The following is a 14,403-nucleotide window of genomic DNA, read 5'->3' on the forward strand; positions in this document are numbered from 1 at the left end:
CCTTTCCCTTATTGATAGACATTACATCATTTCTGACTTTTCACCATTACTGCAGTCAACACTGCGTCGGTTTGCGAGGGCTGCCCTCCCAAAGCGCCACAGACGGGGTGGCCTGCCCGCAGGGCTCGCCTTACAACCGCGGAGGCGGAAGTCCGGGATGAGTGGGCCGGGCTGGTCCGCAGAGGGCCCTCTCCTTGGCCGTGGACTGCTGTCCCTCCACACATCATCTTCCCTGTCTGTGTCCATCATGTTCAAGTGTCCCCTTATTAGGACACAGCTGTACTGGATTAGGGCCCACCCTGATGACTTCATTTATAGTTGATCATCTCTGTAAAGACCCTAGATTTCCAAATATGGTCATACTGTAAGGTAATGGGGGTCAGGGCTTCACCACAACTGTGTTTTGGGGAGGGGGGGACACAATTCAACCTGTAACAAATGCCACGAAAGAACAGGTGGTTCACGGATTCCTTTATTTATTTAGGAGTTAGGGGGAGGGACACAGGGGACAGAGGAAAATTACCTGCGGGGAAAGGGTTGGGAAGGGTTTGCAGGGGCAGGGCTAGAAAGCAGTAACACTGATTCTATAGTTGAAAAGGAGTAGTGCACATTTGTAAGTACCTGGTGGGAGTTCTGTAATAAAACCTACCTTAAGAATAAGTACAGTGGAATACTACTTAGTACATTCATACATGTTGCTACCATCTTGAGATTTTTATATATACAGTATATGATCTGTTTTTATAAATGTACAGCTTGAAAAAAGATCCTTCTTATAATAGGTACAGCATTAAACACAAAACCAACATGGGCCAGCCACATTCCAACTGAAGACCCAGAGGAAGCAAGGCCAGCAGCCGGGCCCCCAGCCCCCGCTCCGCCCGGCAGCTGATGGGTCCTGGCCAAGTGGACACCAGCTGCCCTCCGCACCTGCCGGCTCGGCAGGCCACGCTGTCCCTCGGCCTTCTCTTGGGACGTGCCCACTCAGATCGAGCCCAGCCTGCAGAGAGGGCAGGTACCCCTGAAGGAAAGTGGCAGAGAGGAATGTGTATGTCAGGTAAGGAAAAGAGGGAGGAAAGAAATGTGCTCTTTGACTAAAGGCACTTGTCAGCGGCCGCCTACAGCCATCCCCTGGGCCTGGTGAGCGAGCAGGGTGCTGTTGTGATAGAGCCAACAAGGTCTAAGTGGACCTTGCCTGTCCTCTCACCAGGTTTAAATACAATAAATAAATCTTAGTGGGTGGTGGTTTTGCCCTCCTGGGCTCCTATGAATAGGCTACCTTTTGGGATCGTTTATGCACTGACACTCCCTGTCCCCAACCCCGCTTTTCAATGTCCTCCACGGGGAAGGTGCCAGAAAAACTCCAGGCCTTGCAGAAGGAAGCAAATGCTTGCTATGAATCAGGAGAGCCCCCAAAAGTCCCCTTCCCTGTCTGGAGCTCCTTTGCCTGTGACTCAGAGTCTCTGTGGGCCTCAGATCTTGGTCACGTAGTTGTTGGGGAACAGGCCCTGCTTGCCTCGTAGTCGACCCGTCCACCAGCCAGAAGGATCTGTGGGAGACAGAGGTGAAAGTGAGGATGAGCAGGGCACTTCTCCTTGGGCCAAACCACCCCCCCAAAGTTGGGCATCATGGGGCACAGGTGGCTTGGCTCCTTCTATGTTCTTTTTCCTGCTTTTTCTTTGAAATGAAAGAGTTTGTTATAAAAAGCAACCCTTCCCCCACAGCAGACCCGGCACACACGGCCCCGTTCTAGAAAGAGTCTGCTGCAGGGTGAGGCGCCGCTGATGGCTGGAGGCCGACTGCTCCCCTCGGGGCCGAGGCATGCCGGCCTGGGTGCGTGGCAGGCCACGGTGGCCGCTGGGTTGTGGTGGGATGGTCCTGCCTCCCCACTCTTCCTCACCAGGGCTACTCCCCCACTGGGCCGTTCCTGCTCCTTCCTCCAGTGCAGAGTCTGCTTCAGGGAGAACCTGATGTGCAACACACTTCCCGCCTTAATGCCAGGCCCTCCACCAGTGACAGGTATGTGCCAAGATTCTTCCAGCCACTCTGTCTTACTATTCTGCATCTTGCTTTTAAATACTTAATAGCTGTCATCTTTCCATGTCCATGTTTTTTTTTTTAATGTTTTAATTTATTTTTGAGAGAGACAGACAGCGTGAGCAGGGGAGGGTCAGAGGGTGAGGGAGACACAGAATCTGAAGACAGGCTCCAGGCTCTGAGCTGTCAGCACAGAGCTCGATGCAGGGCTCGAACCCACAAACTGTGAGATCATGACCTGAGCTGAAGTCAGATGCTTAACTAACTGAGCCACCTAGGCGCCCCTGTATCTCATTTTTTAAACGGCTACACTGTATGCATGCCTTATAGAACCATTTCCTTACTGATGGACATTTGTTTCCAATTCTTCACTACTGATGGAATAAACTTTCCTTCCTATATCTTTATGTTCATGTAGGTCTGTAGGACAGAATACTGGGTCAAAGAATACAGACCTTTTATTCTGTAAGACGATAGGATTCATTTGTTGTAATAGGTAATATTCTTAGATGTACTTTCAAAAGTACAAAAGCATAAACAGTAAAAACAGCCACCCAGATCTTTTTTTTTTAAAAAATGCTTATTTATTTTGAGAGGGAGAGAGCGTGAGCGAGGGAGGAGCAGAGAGAGAGAGGGAGAGAGAATCCCAAGCAGGCCCTATGCTGTCAGCACAGAGCCTGACACAGGACTCAATTTCATGAACCATGAGCACATCCCTTCTTTGAAGGCATACCGTATTACATATTTTTTGTCCTTTTCAGAGATATTTCATGTATATAAAAGTAAGTATTTATAAAAATTACTCCCTTCCCCTTTTGTACATAAACAATAGCAAACTATGCCTATTACAAGTTCTGTACTATTTTTAACCTTAATAATCTATATAAGGACCATGTCATATCAGTATATAAAGAGTTTCCATATTCTCTTCCAATAGCTGCATGACTTCCTATCATTTACCTTCTTCTCTATCTGCTGTTTGTCTTTATTAAAAAAAATTTTTTTTTATCCTATTTTATTTTCTGAGAGAGCACAAGCAGGGGACGAGCAGAGAGAGAGGGTGACACAGAGTCCAAAGCTGGATCCAGGCTCTGACCTGTCAGCACAGAGCCCAGCACAGGGCTCGAACTCATGGGCGTGAGATCATGACCTAAGACTGACGCTTAACTGAGTGAGCCATCCTTGGTCTCTCTCTCTCTCTCTCTCTCTCTCTCTCTCTCTCTTTTTTAATGTTTATTTTGAGAGGGAGGCATAAAGAGAGGGAGAATCCCAAATAGGCTCTGTGCTATTTGTGTGACATGGGGCTCGATCTCATAAACGGTGAGATCATGACCTAAGTTGAAATCAAGAGTCAGACGCTTACTTAACCAACTAAGCCACTCAGGCCCCTGGGTCTTTAGGAAATCCATATATTAGGGATTTGTCATATGAAATGCAAATATCCTCTTTTTAACTTTTTATATTTTAATATTTAAGTAGTTGAATCAAATGACATATTATTTTACAGCTTCTTGACTTTATCACTTTTATAAATACTTTCCCACAGTGATATTAAAAAAACAGATCTCCCATACTTACTTCTAGAACTTCTGTTTATATAAATATTTATTTGGCATTTATATTGATGGAAGGAGTTAAATATAAATTCAAAATAATTATATTGACATGGGCATTTTAAAATTTTGGTAAATAACTGTTAAATTTCCTCCCTAAGTCTATTCTAGCAGTAAGCTGTGAAAGAAAGTACCTTTCACTTTGACTTAGCACAGATACTTTAGTCCACACTTTATTTACAATGACCAAATCCAGAAAATTCTTTTTTTAAAAAAAAAATTTTTTTTAATGTTTTATTTATTTTTGATACAGAGAGAGATAGAGCATGAGAAGGGGAAGGGGCAGAGAGAGAAGGAGACACAGAACCAGAGCAGGCTCCAGGCTCTGAGCTAGCTGTCAGCACAGAGCCTGACGCGGGGCTCGAACCCACAAATGTGAGATCTGACCTGAGCCAAAGCCGGAGGCGTAACCGACTGAGCCACCCAGGTGCCCCCAGAAAATTCTTAAAACTTAAAGGTTCATGTAATTCATTTAGTGGCAAAACCTGACCTGAACTGCCGTGAGTTTGTTTATAATCCTCTTCCGACAGAAGGCGAATGCTCAGATGCTGCACAGCAGAGACGCTGAGTCTGAGCCAGGTTGTTGCCCCGGGAACCACCAAGTGTTCTAATATATGAGATGATTATGTATATCAATCACACATATACAAACCATTACTGACTTTCTATCCATCTCTGATTTCTTTCTAAAACTCAGAACTTGGGGCGCCTGGGTGGCTCAGTCGGCTAAGCGTCCAGCTGCGGCTCAGGTCAGAGCTCACGGTTTGTGGGTTAGAGCCCTGCATTGGGCTCTGTGCTGACAGCTAGCTCAGAGCCTGGAGCCTGCTTTGGATTCTGTGTCTCCCTCTCCTCTCTCTCTCTGACCCTCTCCTGTTCACGCTGTCTCTCTCTGTCTCTCAAAAATAAATAAAAAACATAAAAAAATTTTTTTAACTCGGAACTTAAGGATCTGGATAAGGGAATGAGGACTGGATCTTAGGTCAGCCCCTGCTGGTGTCACAGGTGACGGCTTCGGCTTTTCCTGTCACTGCTGAGGAAGGAGCCTCTCCCTTGCAGTGTCTCAGTAGCCTCTGTCCACTTTTGGACCGGACTGTTTGTATTCATGTGGAGGAGCTATTGAGATGTGTAAAATGTTTTTTCCTAGTCTGTTTTCTATAATTTAACTTTGTGCCTGGTGCAATTAACCATACAGAAGATTTTAATTTAGCCCTTTTATGAGGTTTAAATCCTCTGTGGTTTTTGGGTTTGACGTTCTCCATAAGAAGATTTTTCACCCCCAAAGATTAATATAAAATTCTAGGTTTCTAAGATTTTTATAATTCAGTTATATATTAATTCATCTGTCTTTTGTGTATGAGGCAGAGCTCAAACTTTTTCTTTCCAAAATGGAAAGTAACTGCCTGTCCTTTCCCCTGATTTCAAATGACAAATCTATCATATATTACATATCTGTACGGCACAGAAAACAGACCCTCAGATCAATGGAAGGAATAGAGAGCCCAGCAATGGATCCAGAAACATATGGCCAACTCCTCTTTGACAGAGCAGGAAAGAATATCCAATGGAATAAAGACAGCCTCTTCAGCAACTGGTGCTGGGAAAACTGGACAGCGACACGCAGAAACACGAACCTGGACCACTTTCTTACACCATACACAAAAATAAACTCAAAATGGATAAAAGACCTAAACGTAAGATAGGAAGCCATCAAAATCCTCGAGGACAAAGCAGACAAAAACTTCTTTGACCTTGGCTGCAGCAACTTCTTAACAGGTCTCCAGAGGCAAGGGAAAAGAAAGCAAAAATGAACTATTGGGACCTCATCAAAAATAAAAAGCTTCTGTGCAGTGAAGGAAACAGTAAGACTAAAAAGGAAACTGATGGAATAGGAGAAGATATTTGCAAATGACCTATCAAGTAAAGGGTTAGTATCCGAAATCTATAAAGAGCTTATCAAATTCAACACCCAAGAAACAAATAATCCAGTGAAGAAATGGGCAAAAGACATGAACAGGCATTTCTCCAAGGAAGACATCCAGATGGCCAACAGACACATGAAAAAATGCTCAATATCACTTATCATCAGGGAAATACAAATCAAAACCACAATGAGATACCACCTCACACCTGTCAGAATGGCTAACGTTAACAACTCAGGCAACAACAGATGTTGGTGAGGATGTGGAGAAAGAGGATCTCTTTTGCACTGCTGGTGGGAATGCAAACTGGTGCAGCCACTCTGGAAAACAGTATGGAGATTCCTCAAAAAATTAAAAGTAGAACTACCATACGACCTAGCAATTGTACCAGTAAGTAAATGTCCAAGGGACAAATGCACACCAATGATTATAGCAGCATTATCAACAATAACCCAAGTATAGAATGAGCCCAAACGTCCATCGATGGATGAATGGATAAAGAAGATATGGCCTATATATATATATATATATATATATATATATATGTACACACAATGGATTATTACTTGGCAATCAAAAAGAATGAAATCTTGCCATTTTCAACTACCTGGATGAAACCTAGAGGGTATTATATTAGGTGAAATTAGTTAGAGAAAGACAAATATATGACTTCACTCATATGAGGACTTTATGATCCAAAACAGATGAACAGGATGTGAGGGCGATCTGGCTGCGACATCTGTCACCCCGTTGATCGCCAGGGTTGATTCGGCTGATCTGGCTGGCTAGGCGGGTGTCCCCTTCCTCCCTCACCGCTCCATGTGCGTCCCTCCCGAAGCTGCGCGCTGGGTCGAAGAGGACGACCATCCCCGACAGAGGAGGACGGTTCTTCGGTCAAGGGTATACGAGTAGCTGCGCTCCCCTGCTAGAGCCTCCAGACAAGCTCTCAAGGTCCAAAACAGATTATCAGAAGGGAAGGGAAGCAAAAAGAATAGAAAAACAGGGAGGGGGATAAAACCTAAGACACTCTTAAATATGGAGAACACAGGGTTACTGGGGGGGGGGTGGGAGGCATTAAGGACTCTACTCTTGAAATCATTGTTGCACTATATGCTAACTTGGATGTAAATTTAAAAAAATCATATTTAGTAACAAAAAATATAACCACAATGCCATGATCACAAAAAAATAATAAATATCTGTATACATGTGACTCTTTCTGGATTCTATTTTTATTTATGTATATGTCTATTCCTGCACTTACACCACACTGCATAAATTACAGTGATAATTTATAGCATTTTTTGAGAACTTCTAGGACCTTACACTTTATACAAATATGTAATTGCTTTGATTATACACTAAATACATGGTATTTCTAGAAAAATCTGAAATATTGAGAACTGAAAAGAAAGCAATACTTAAAATTCAACGTTTAAGGAGACTACTTTATATATATATATCAATCATATATAACCTATACATACATGCATATAGCCATATATTTGATAGTTTTACAAAAAATGAGGCCAGTCTATATAACCTTTTCCCTTTTCTCATGAACATTTTTCCATTTCTGTAAATATACTATAATATTGCAAAGCTTAATATTTTTGCTGAACAAAGCTGGTGTTAAAAATTGTGTTTCCTAAGCATTTATTTCAGCCCTTAATTTTACTCCAACACTTTTGAGGAAGAACACTAAATGGCTGTCATATGAAAACCTATAGCAAACTAGATGGCTAAATGAGATCAAAATAATGCCCAGAGGCCATTTAGAAGGTCAGTCCAGGGACCTAGAAGTCTCCTCGTATGAGCTCATGTGAGGAAGGAGTTTGACAAAAACACCATTCCTGGAACTGTGTGTCCTTGGCCACCTCTTCCTGAAGGCTAATCTTACCAAGCTGTCCTCGCTCTGCTCATAATGGATGGCTCCACACTGTCCACAAGTTCTCCTGAGCCTGACTTCGAGGGCCCCCCCACTATCAGGCCACTCCTAGCTTCTCTCATCTCCTGGGGGACCCTGCCCCGTGACGGAGTCTTGGCTCACTTGCCTAAAATGACCTGCTTTTTTTTTGGCCTCCATGGCTTCTCTCCCATTCCTCACAAATGCCATTTTCTTCACAGTGCTTTTTAATATCCTAAGTCAGGAGTTAACGTTTTAGAGATACTTCCATAAGCACTGATGTTTGGTCCTATGAAGATTACATTCTAACTTCCCTACTAAATTAATAAAGCATTTAGCCAAGCTCACAGCCTTGTTTTTTCTTTTTCTTTTTTCTTTTTTTTTTTTTGAGGAGATTGAGGGAGGGAATCTTAAGGAGACTCCATGCCCACCATGGAGTCCAACATGGGGCTCATTCTCACAACCTTGAGATCATGACCTGAGCTGAAATCAAGAGTTGGAGGCTTCACTGACTGAGTCACCCAGACACCCCCAGACTACTTTTGTAACATATTAGAGGTTGTGTGCCTGGCTTCCATTTCATCTACCTTCATTATGAGGAGGCCATCAAGTTTGGGTGGGATAGTCCTAACAACCATTTCCAAAGGCAGTCCTGCCATGCCTAACTTAGGGGTCACTTGTGGGTAGAGCCTTTGCCTTGCTACATTCAGGGAAGCGCACATGACCAACTGGGTCTAATCAGAGTAAAACCTAGGATTTGTGCCCAATGGCTAAGAGAAGTTCTAGAGATAAGGCAGATTTCAGACATAATTTGTTTGCTGGAGCTGATACAGTAATTTTGCTGCCATGAAGGAAAACAGACTAAGAAGGGAGCAAATACAAAGAAGGCAGAACTAAAAAAATACAAAAACAAAAAAACAGGCTGGAGCCTTGACCATACTGCGCTTGAAGCCCCAGTCTATCACTGCAAGTTTCAGTTACAGGAGCCTATAAATTCCCTTCATGTTTAACTAGTGTTTATAGCAATGTCACTGAATGTTCTTTAGGAGGCTGTCCCAGCCAGCCATACACTTACCTTCTTTGATAATATCGATAATGTCATTGGCATTGAAGCTGAGTTCATCTGTGTCCTGAGCGTCATAGGCATACAGAGCCTTGCACTGCGGCACCTGAGGCTTAGGCTTGGGCTGGGGCTTGGGTCTGCCGCCTGCTGGGGGAGGCCGACCGGTCGTTTGTCTCCGGACACTGTGGAGAGAGAGAGTAGAGGCAGGTAAAAGAAGTGACCTCACAGGAGGTAGCACTATGTGGTGGTCTGGAGCATGGGGCCGGCACTAGCCTGCTCAAGTTCAAATCCAGTTCCATCCTTAGAAGATACAACACTCCCTAAACTTTGAAAATCAAAATACACCCCACCAACTTCGGAAACAGAACTTTCGCCAGTGCCACAGAAACCGGTGGTGCCTCTCCTCACCAGTGATCCTTCCCAGAATCAGCTGCCACTCTGCATTTTGTATTAGCAACTCTGCTTTTCTTTGTGGTTCTTCTCTCTCTCACACACACACACACACACACACACACACACACACACACACACACACAGTAACCCTAAACAATACAGTCTGCTTGTTTTTTAACTGTATAAAAGGAATCATATTCCACGATCACTTGCTCCTTTTTTGAGATGTACCCTGGTGACGCATGAATGTACTGGCCATGTGTTCTAATGGCCTTAGACTCTTCCACTGCACGAATCTGTCACAATTTACTTATCAACTCCACGGTTGATGGACATTTGGGATGATTCCAGTTTCTAGTATTACAAAAAAAATGCTGCTTTGCATACTGGGGTTTTCTGAGAGAGAAGGTGCAAGTGAGCGAGGGGCAGAGAGAGACAGAGAGCAAGAGGAGTGAGGCTCACTGGGAGTGGGGCTCAAACCCAAACTGTGAGATTGTGACCGAGCTGAAGTCAGATGCTTAACCAACTGAGCCCAGGCGCCCTCTGCTTTGAATCTTCTTGTGTGAGAGTTTAACGAACCTCAGCACTCCTGCCCTGTGGAGCCAGGTCGGTCTGTGGTGGCGCTGTCCGAGTACCACAGGCGGTCGGCAGCGGCATCTCCCCCGCCATCGTGATCATCAAAACAGCTCTAGCACGAGAACCCTTATCTGAATCTTCTAGCTTTAAATGTATTCTTTGTACACGCTGTATTGCCTCAGTCTCCATGCACACATGGTCTCAAAGGCATAGAGCTATAGCTTGTGAAATCTTTAAACCTGTATTGGAAGCAGCTGTTAAACATGTTCATAAAAAGCATTTAGAAAAAAAGGAAGTAGAAAACATTTTCATCAAGGACAAACCAAGGTTAAGCCTCCATTCATATGCTTACAAAAGAAACTTAAGCTTAAGGTTTCTTTTCAGAGGAATTGGGCAGCAGTCAGCTTGGTGGCTGTTAGGTCTGGCCGGTGTGTTAAGACCCGTGGGAGGAAGAAGAAAGAGGGAGGGTCTTGCCCTGCGCCTGAGTCCTGCTCGGGAAAGCACACCCAGTTTTGAGCTGTGTTCTCAGGAGGCCAGAGCTGCTCTGTCTTTGCTGAGGCCCAATAGCTAAAGTAGCAGATAGTAGATGCTAACTGGGTACTGAGGAGCGAGGTAGATCTGGGGGGGGAGGGGACACTGGCTGCCACCTGTAAGGTAAGACTGTTCTTGTCAAGGGTGGGTTATCAGGGGGGCTTCCTGTGTGGAAGGGAGCAAACCCCAAGGTTTGAATACCTTCAACCCCCATCCCTATGTTCCTACCCAGCACCAAGCACTCTTCTTTTATCCTGGAGGAAAGGCATCTTACAGATGATTAGCCTGACATCATTTCCTCCCTAGTCTATTGGAAATCCCCATTCCCTGCTGGAGAAGTGCTTGCCTCTCTGAACACTGGCCAGGCAAGCAGGCTTCTAATTAAGCAACCTATGTATTAGGGATGTGTCAGCATATGGTTAATAAGAGCCATTAGCCTGCATACCAGAAGTCATCTGATTTCCCAGCAACAAGGAAGGGTGGGGGCGTGGAGGAGGGGTGTGTGTTAGAATGCCCTGGGAGGGAGGCAAGCCACCAGCCTGGCAGTTCTAGGGCACAGGGTTAGAAGGTTGCACTCGCGCGCACGCACACACACACACACACTCTCTCTCTCTCTCTCTCTCTCCTCTCAGATATTTGTAGACGGAGAAGATTTGGACTCTATTATGTCCAGGGAGGAAACCTAGAAACATTACTTAGTGCAGGTTGATGAGGCCTCCGGGCCCAAGAGTACTGACACTTAGGTGTTGTCTCTGGGGAAAAGGGGACGCGGTGGGGAGGGCTCTCAGTGGGGAGACAAAATGGATGACACTTTGAAACCTAGGACTGTCCTCCCTGCAGCAGGCCTGGGAGTCATCTCCTGGCTCCTCTGCCCATCACTTCCAGCTTTAACCCAGCCCCGGCAGCTCCAGCTCCTTCATGTTTCTGTGGCCAGTTGCTTCCTTTCTGGGCTCCCTGCATATCCCCCCAACTCCATGTCTATTAGTTCACTTCACCCTCCACTAAAAATCCTAACGGTTTCTCCGTGCTCTTGGGAAATGAACCGAAACCCTTCATGAGGCCTACAAAGTCCCTGCCAGGTGCAGTCCCCGCTGGCCCCGAGCCTCACGTCCTGCCACAGGCCACGCTGTGGCCTCCCTACCTTTCTTTATGAGCACTGATGGGCATTAGGACACTCTGTTCAAATATTCCTGTCTTACGTCATCATCACTGGTGAACGACAATGCGTCCCCCTAGGGTCGGGAACAAGATAGGAAGGCCAGCTCTCACCACTTCGGTTCAGCGCTGCATTGGAAGCTTTGGCCAGAGCAACTAGTCAAAATAAAAGGCCTTCAGAATGGAAAGAAGTGAAAATACCTCTTATGTGCAGATGAGATGATCTTGCATATAGAAAATCCTATGGAATGCATGAAAAAACTATGGGAACCAATAAACAAGTTCAGCAAGATTAGAGAACACGAGATGGAGAAAACAATTCCATTTACAATGCATGACATTTAACACATTTAACAAAAGGATGATTCTGTTTTTACAAAATATCCAGAAAAAGCTAATCTCTAACGACAGAAAGCAGATTAGTGGTTGCCTGGGGCTGAGGCTTGGAGGCAGTGACTGCGAACCGGAAGGAGATACCTTTTTGGGATGACGAAAATTCTAAAATTAGATTCTGATGGGGGCACCTGGCTGGCTCAGTTGGTAGAGCATGTGACTCTTGATCTCGGAGTTGTGAGTTTGAGCCCCAAACTGGGCGCAGGGATTACTTAAAAAAAAATCTTAAAGACAAAACAAAACCCAACAGTTGGATGGTGCTTTAAAAGGGTTGACTAAATGGTATATAAATTATATCTCAAAAAATGTGCTTTAAAAACAAAGGAAATTACATAGAGCCCTTTTGGCTCAGCATTGCCCTGCCATCCAGAGTGACCTCGGCCGGTCTGTGCCCACAGACATCGGGTGTCCTGGAGCCGGGGCAGGCTGGAGGAGGGGGACTGTTTACACATCTCTTTGAGTGTGGCTACTGCGTGGTTATTTGGTCCCAAGGCTTCCGAGGATAAGACGAAGTAAACCCAACCAAGGTCAGACCTCAAGGATCACTGGGGGGGTCTGGGTTCCCCTGTAGGCCCGTGGCAACAGTGGGCTCGACTGTCCCAGGCCCCGACAGCTGCTCCCACGCTTTACCAATGTAAAGCCATCTGGTTATTTACTACTTGGCGAAAGGGGGTTCACAGTGCTTCACAACTGGGAGCAGAAAGAGTCCAGGCGCTTTAAGATAAGGCATTGCTTGCTGGGGAACAAGAGTGTGGACTGGGAGGCGGGGGCTGTGTTTGATGGGGAATAGATGTGGAGGTTGGGAAGAGCTCTGCATTTGACATTAGAGAAGTGTCTGTTGAAAGTTTACTTCTACTTTAGCAGGGGTGCAGGGAGAGAGGGAGAAGGAGAAGGAGAATCCCAAGTAGGCTCGGCACCATCAGCACAGAGCCCCACGCGGGGCCCGAACCCACAAACCAGGAGATTACGAACTGAGCTGAAATCAAGAGTCGGACGCTTAACCGACTGAGCCACCCAGGAGTCCCAGGGAAGTGTCTGTTTAGACAACGAGCCGTGACGTCACTACTGTCCGGCTCTTTCCTGTTTAAATGTGTTCTGTGACCAGGACGGAGCACATCTGTTCCAGCAGGGCAGCCAGTGACAGCAGAGTCTTCCCAGCCAGTCACTGCTGCCTCATTCTCATATCCGAGCATGGTTTCACTCCTCTGGTGAGTGCCAGCAGAGGGGACGTCGCCTGGGAACCCCTGCCTGTAGCTGTGTGAAATACAGATAAATTCGCCTGAGCTGTGGCTGTGCTGGGCAAGGCGCGGTGCTGGGCGTGTGCACAGACACCGCCTCATTTAGTTTCACAACACTCCGGTGAAAAGACCGCTGTACGTCCTCAGGACTTCCCGCCAGTCTCGTCCCTAGACAATGGCAGAAGCATAAGGCTCCCAGAGCTCCCGCCACACAGACCTTTCTGGTCCCTTGGTCTGACCACCCCTCCGCCCACCCGTGCCCCAACCAGCACTGCTAATTCCTGCTAAGCCTTCGGATCTCGTGTCAAACCCCCCACCACATCCTGGGTAGCTCACACGTGCTCAGAGCAGGGGGTCGATGTGGTGGTACGCGGACCTGTGTCACCATTCAGCTGACTCCCTCTTAGCACTATAGTTCCACGGGAGCAGGGCTGGGTCTCTTCCTGCTCACCACTGCGGCCCCCGGACCTGGCGCCGGGCCCAGGGACACTGTGTGGCCTCTGTCTGCATGTTCTCACGGAGTTACCGTGTGCAGGAGGAGGGGGGCGCTGCCCCGGCTGCAGAGTCAGTGCGCTGGGTCTGAGGCCCAGCTCGGCCAGCAGCTGGCACGCAGCTTGGGTATCTCGCTTCACCTCTTTAAGGATCAGGGAGATTCAGGCAATGGTCCAGGTTCTTATTCTAATTCTTAGAATGCTTTATAGAGCGCTCTCAACAAAATCTCCTCTGTCAGATGTACCATGGGACACAGGAAGTCTGTGTCAGTGAAGCGACTGCTGCGTCCACATTTTACCACACTGCGGACCCGGAAACCATCACAGAGGGTCGGGAGGGACAGCCATTTTCCTGGCTCTATCTTAGACTGCCACAGCCTCAAACCCACACCATCTCCTTTGCATCACTAGGTGGCGATCCTGTGTAATCAATAATGGGGAGAGATAATGACTAGGAGCTGCCAGAAAGTGATTAATGAGGCCTTTTCAGTGCCTGGAGCCTCCACTTGCAGCCAAGGGGGGATTGGTCGATGCAGTGAAGGAGGGAGTCAGACTTGCTCACACAGCAAGCAAGACCCTCCCACCCAGGCAGCTGGCACGGGCTCATCCAGCCCAGGAGGGAGGGTCGTGACACCGTCCGGAATTTTGTGAGGCAGTTGTTAAACACAGACACTGCTAAAGATTAAACAGAACACACAACGGACAAAATTAAAAGCAAAAGCAAAACCTACTCATCACTCAACCCTTTCTAATCATTTTGCTCCATCTTATTTCTGCCCCTGCACTTGTTAAAGCATCTGGTGGCTCAGGTATGGTGGGAACACTAGGTAATGGTGTGCGGCTGCCCATCTCTTCCCAACCCTGAGGCCGGGGTGCTCATGCTGGTAGCCTGGCATTGGCCATGGCATGTAAAAACTGGTGAATCGAGCACAACTCAGCCCCTTTGATGCCCTTCGATGCCCAGTCATTCGGCGGCACGCTGCCGTCCTCACACTTGTGCTCTGCCCAAATGTGTTTCGTAACACACAGGCAGGACTTAGATAATTTTGGCACATGACATTGCATCCCTACTAAGCGGTACATGATTG

The 14,403-nt window shown here is 46.5% G+C and overlaps 1 protein-coding gene across 1 annotated transcript in view; it reads right to left on the bottom strand.

The window, feature by feature from the left end:
• Nucleotides 1–454: 454 nt before the first annotated feature.
• Nucleotides 455–14,403, bottom strand: part of MYO1E (myosin IE) — a 199,436-nt gene continuing 185,487 nt past the window's right edge. Inside the window, exons 27-28 of the mRNA XM_029952955.1 lie at nucleotides 8,551–8,720; nucleotides 455–1,549 (exon numbers count right to left, since the gene is read on the bottom strand). Coding sequence (XP_029808815.1) covers nucleotides 1,473–1,549; nucleotides 8,551–8,720 — 247 coding nt within the window. The 3' untranslated portion in view covers nucleotides 455–1,472. The remainder of the gene's footprint in view (nucleotides 1,550–8,550; nucleotides 8,721–14,403) is intronic.

The sequence above is a fragment of the Suricata suricatta genome, chromosome 9, assembly GCF_006229205.1.
Source record: "Suricata suricatta isolate VVHF042 chromosome 9, meerkat_22Aug2017_6uvM2_HiC, whole genome shotgun sequence".
NCBI classification, from domain to species: domain Eukaryota; kingdom Metazoa; phylum Chordata; class Mammalia; order Carnivora; family Herpestidae; genus Suricata; species Suricata suricatta.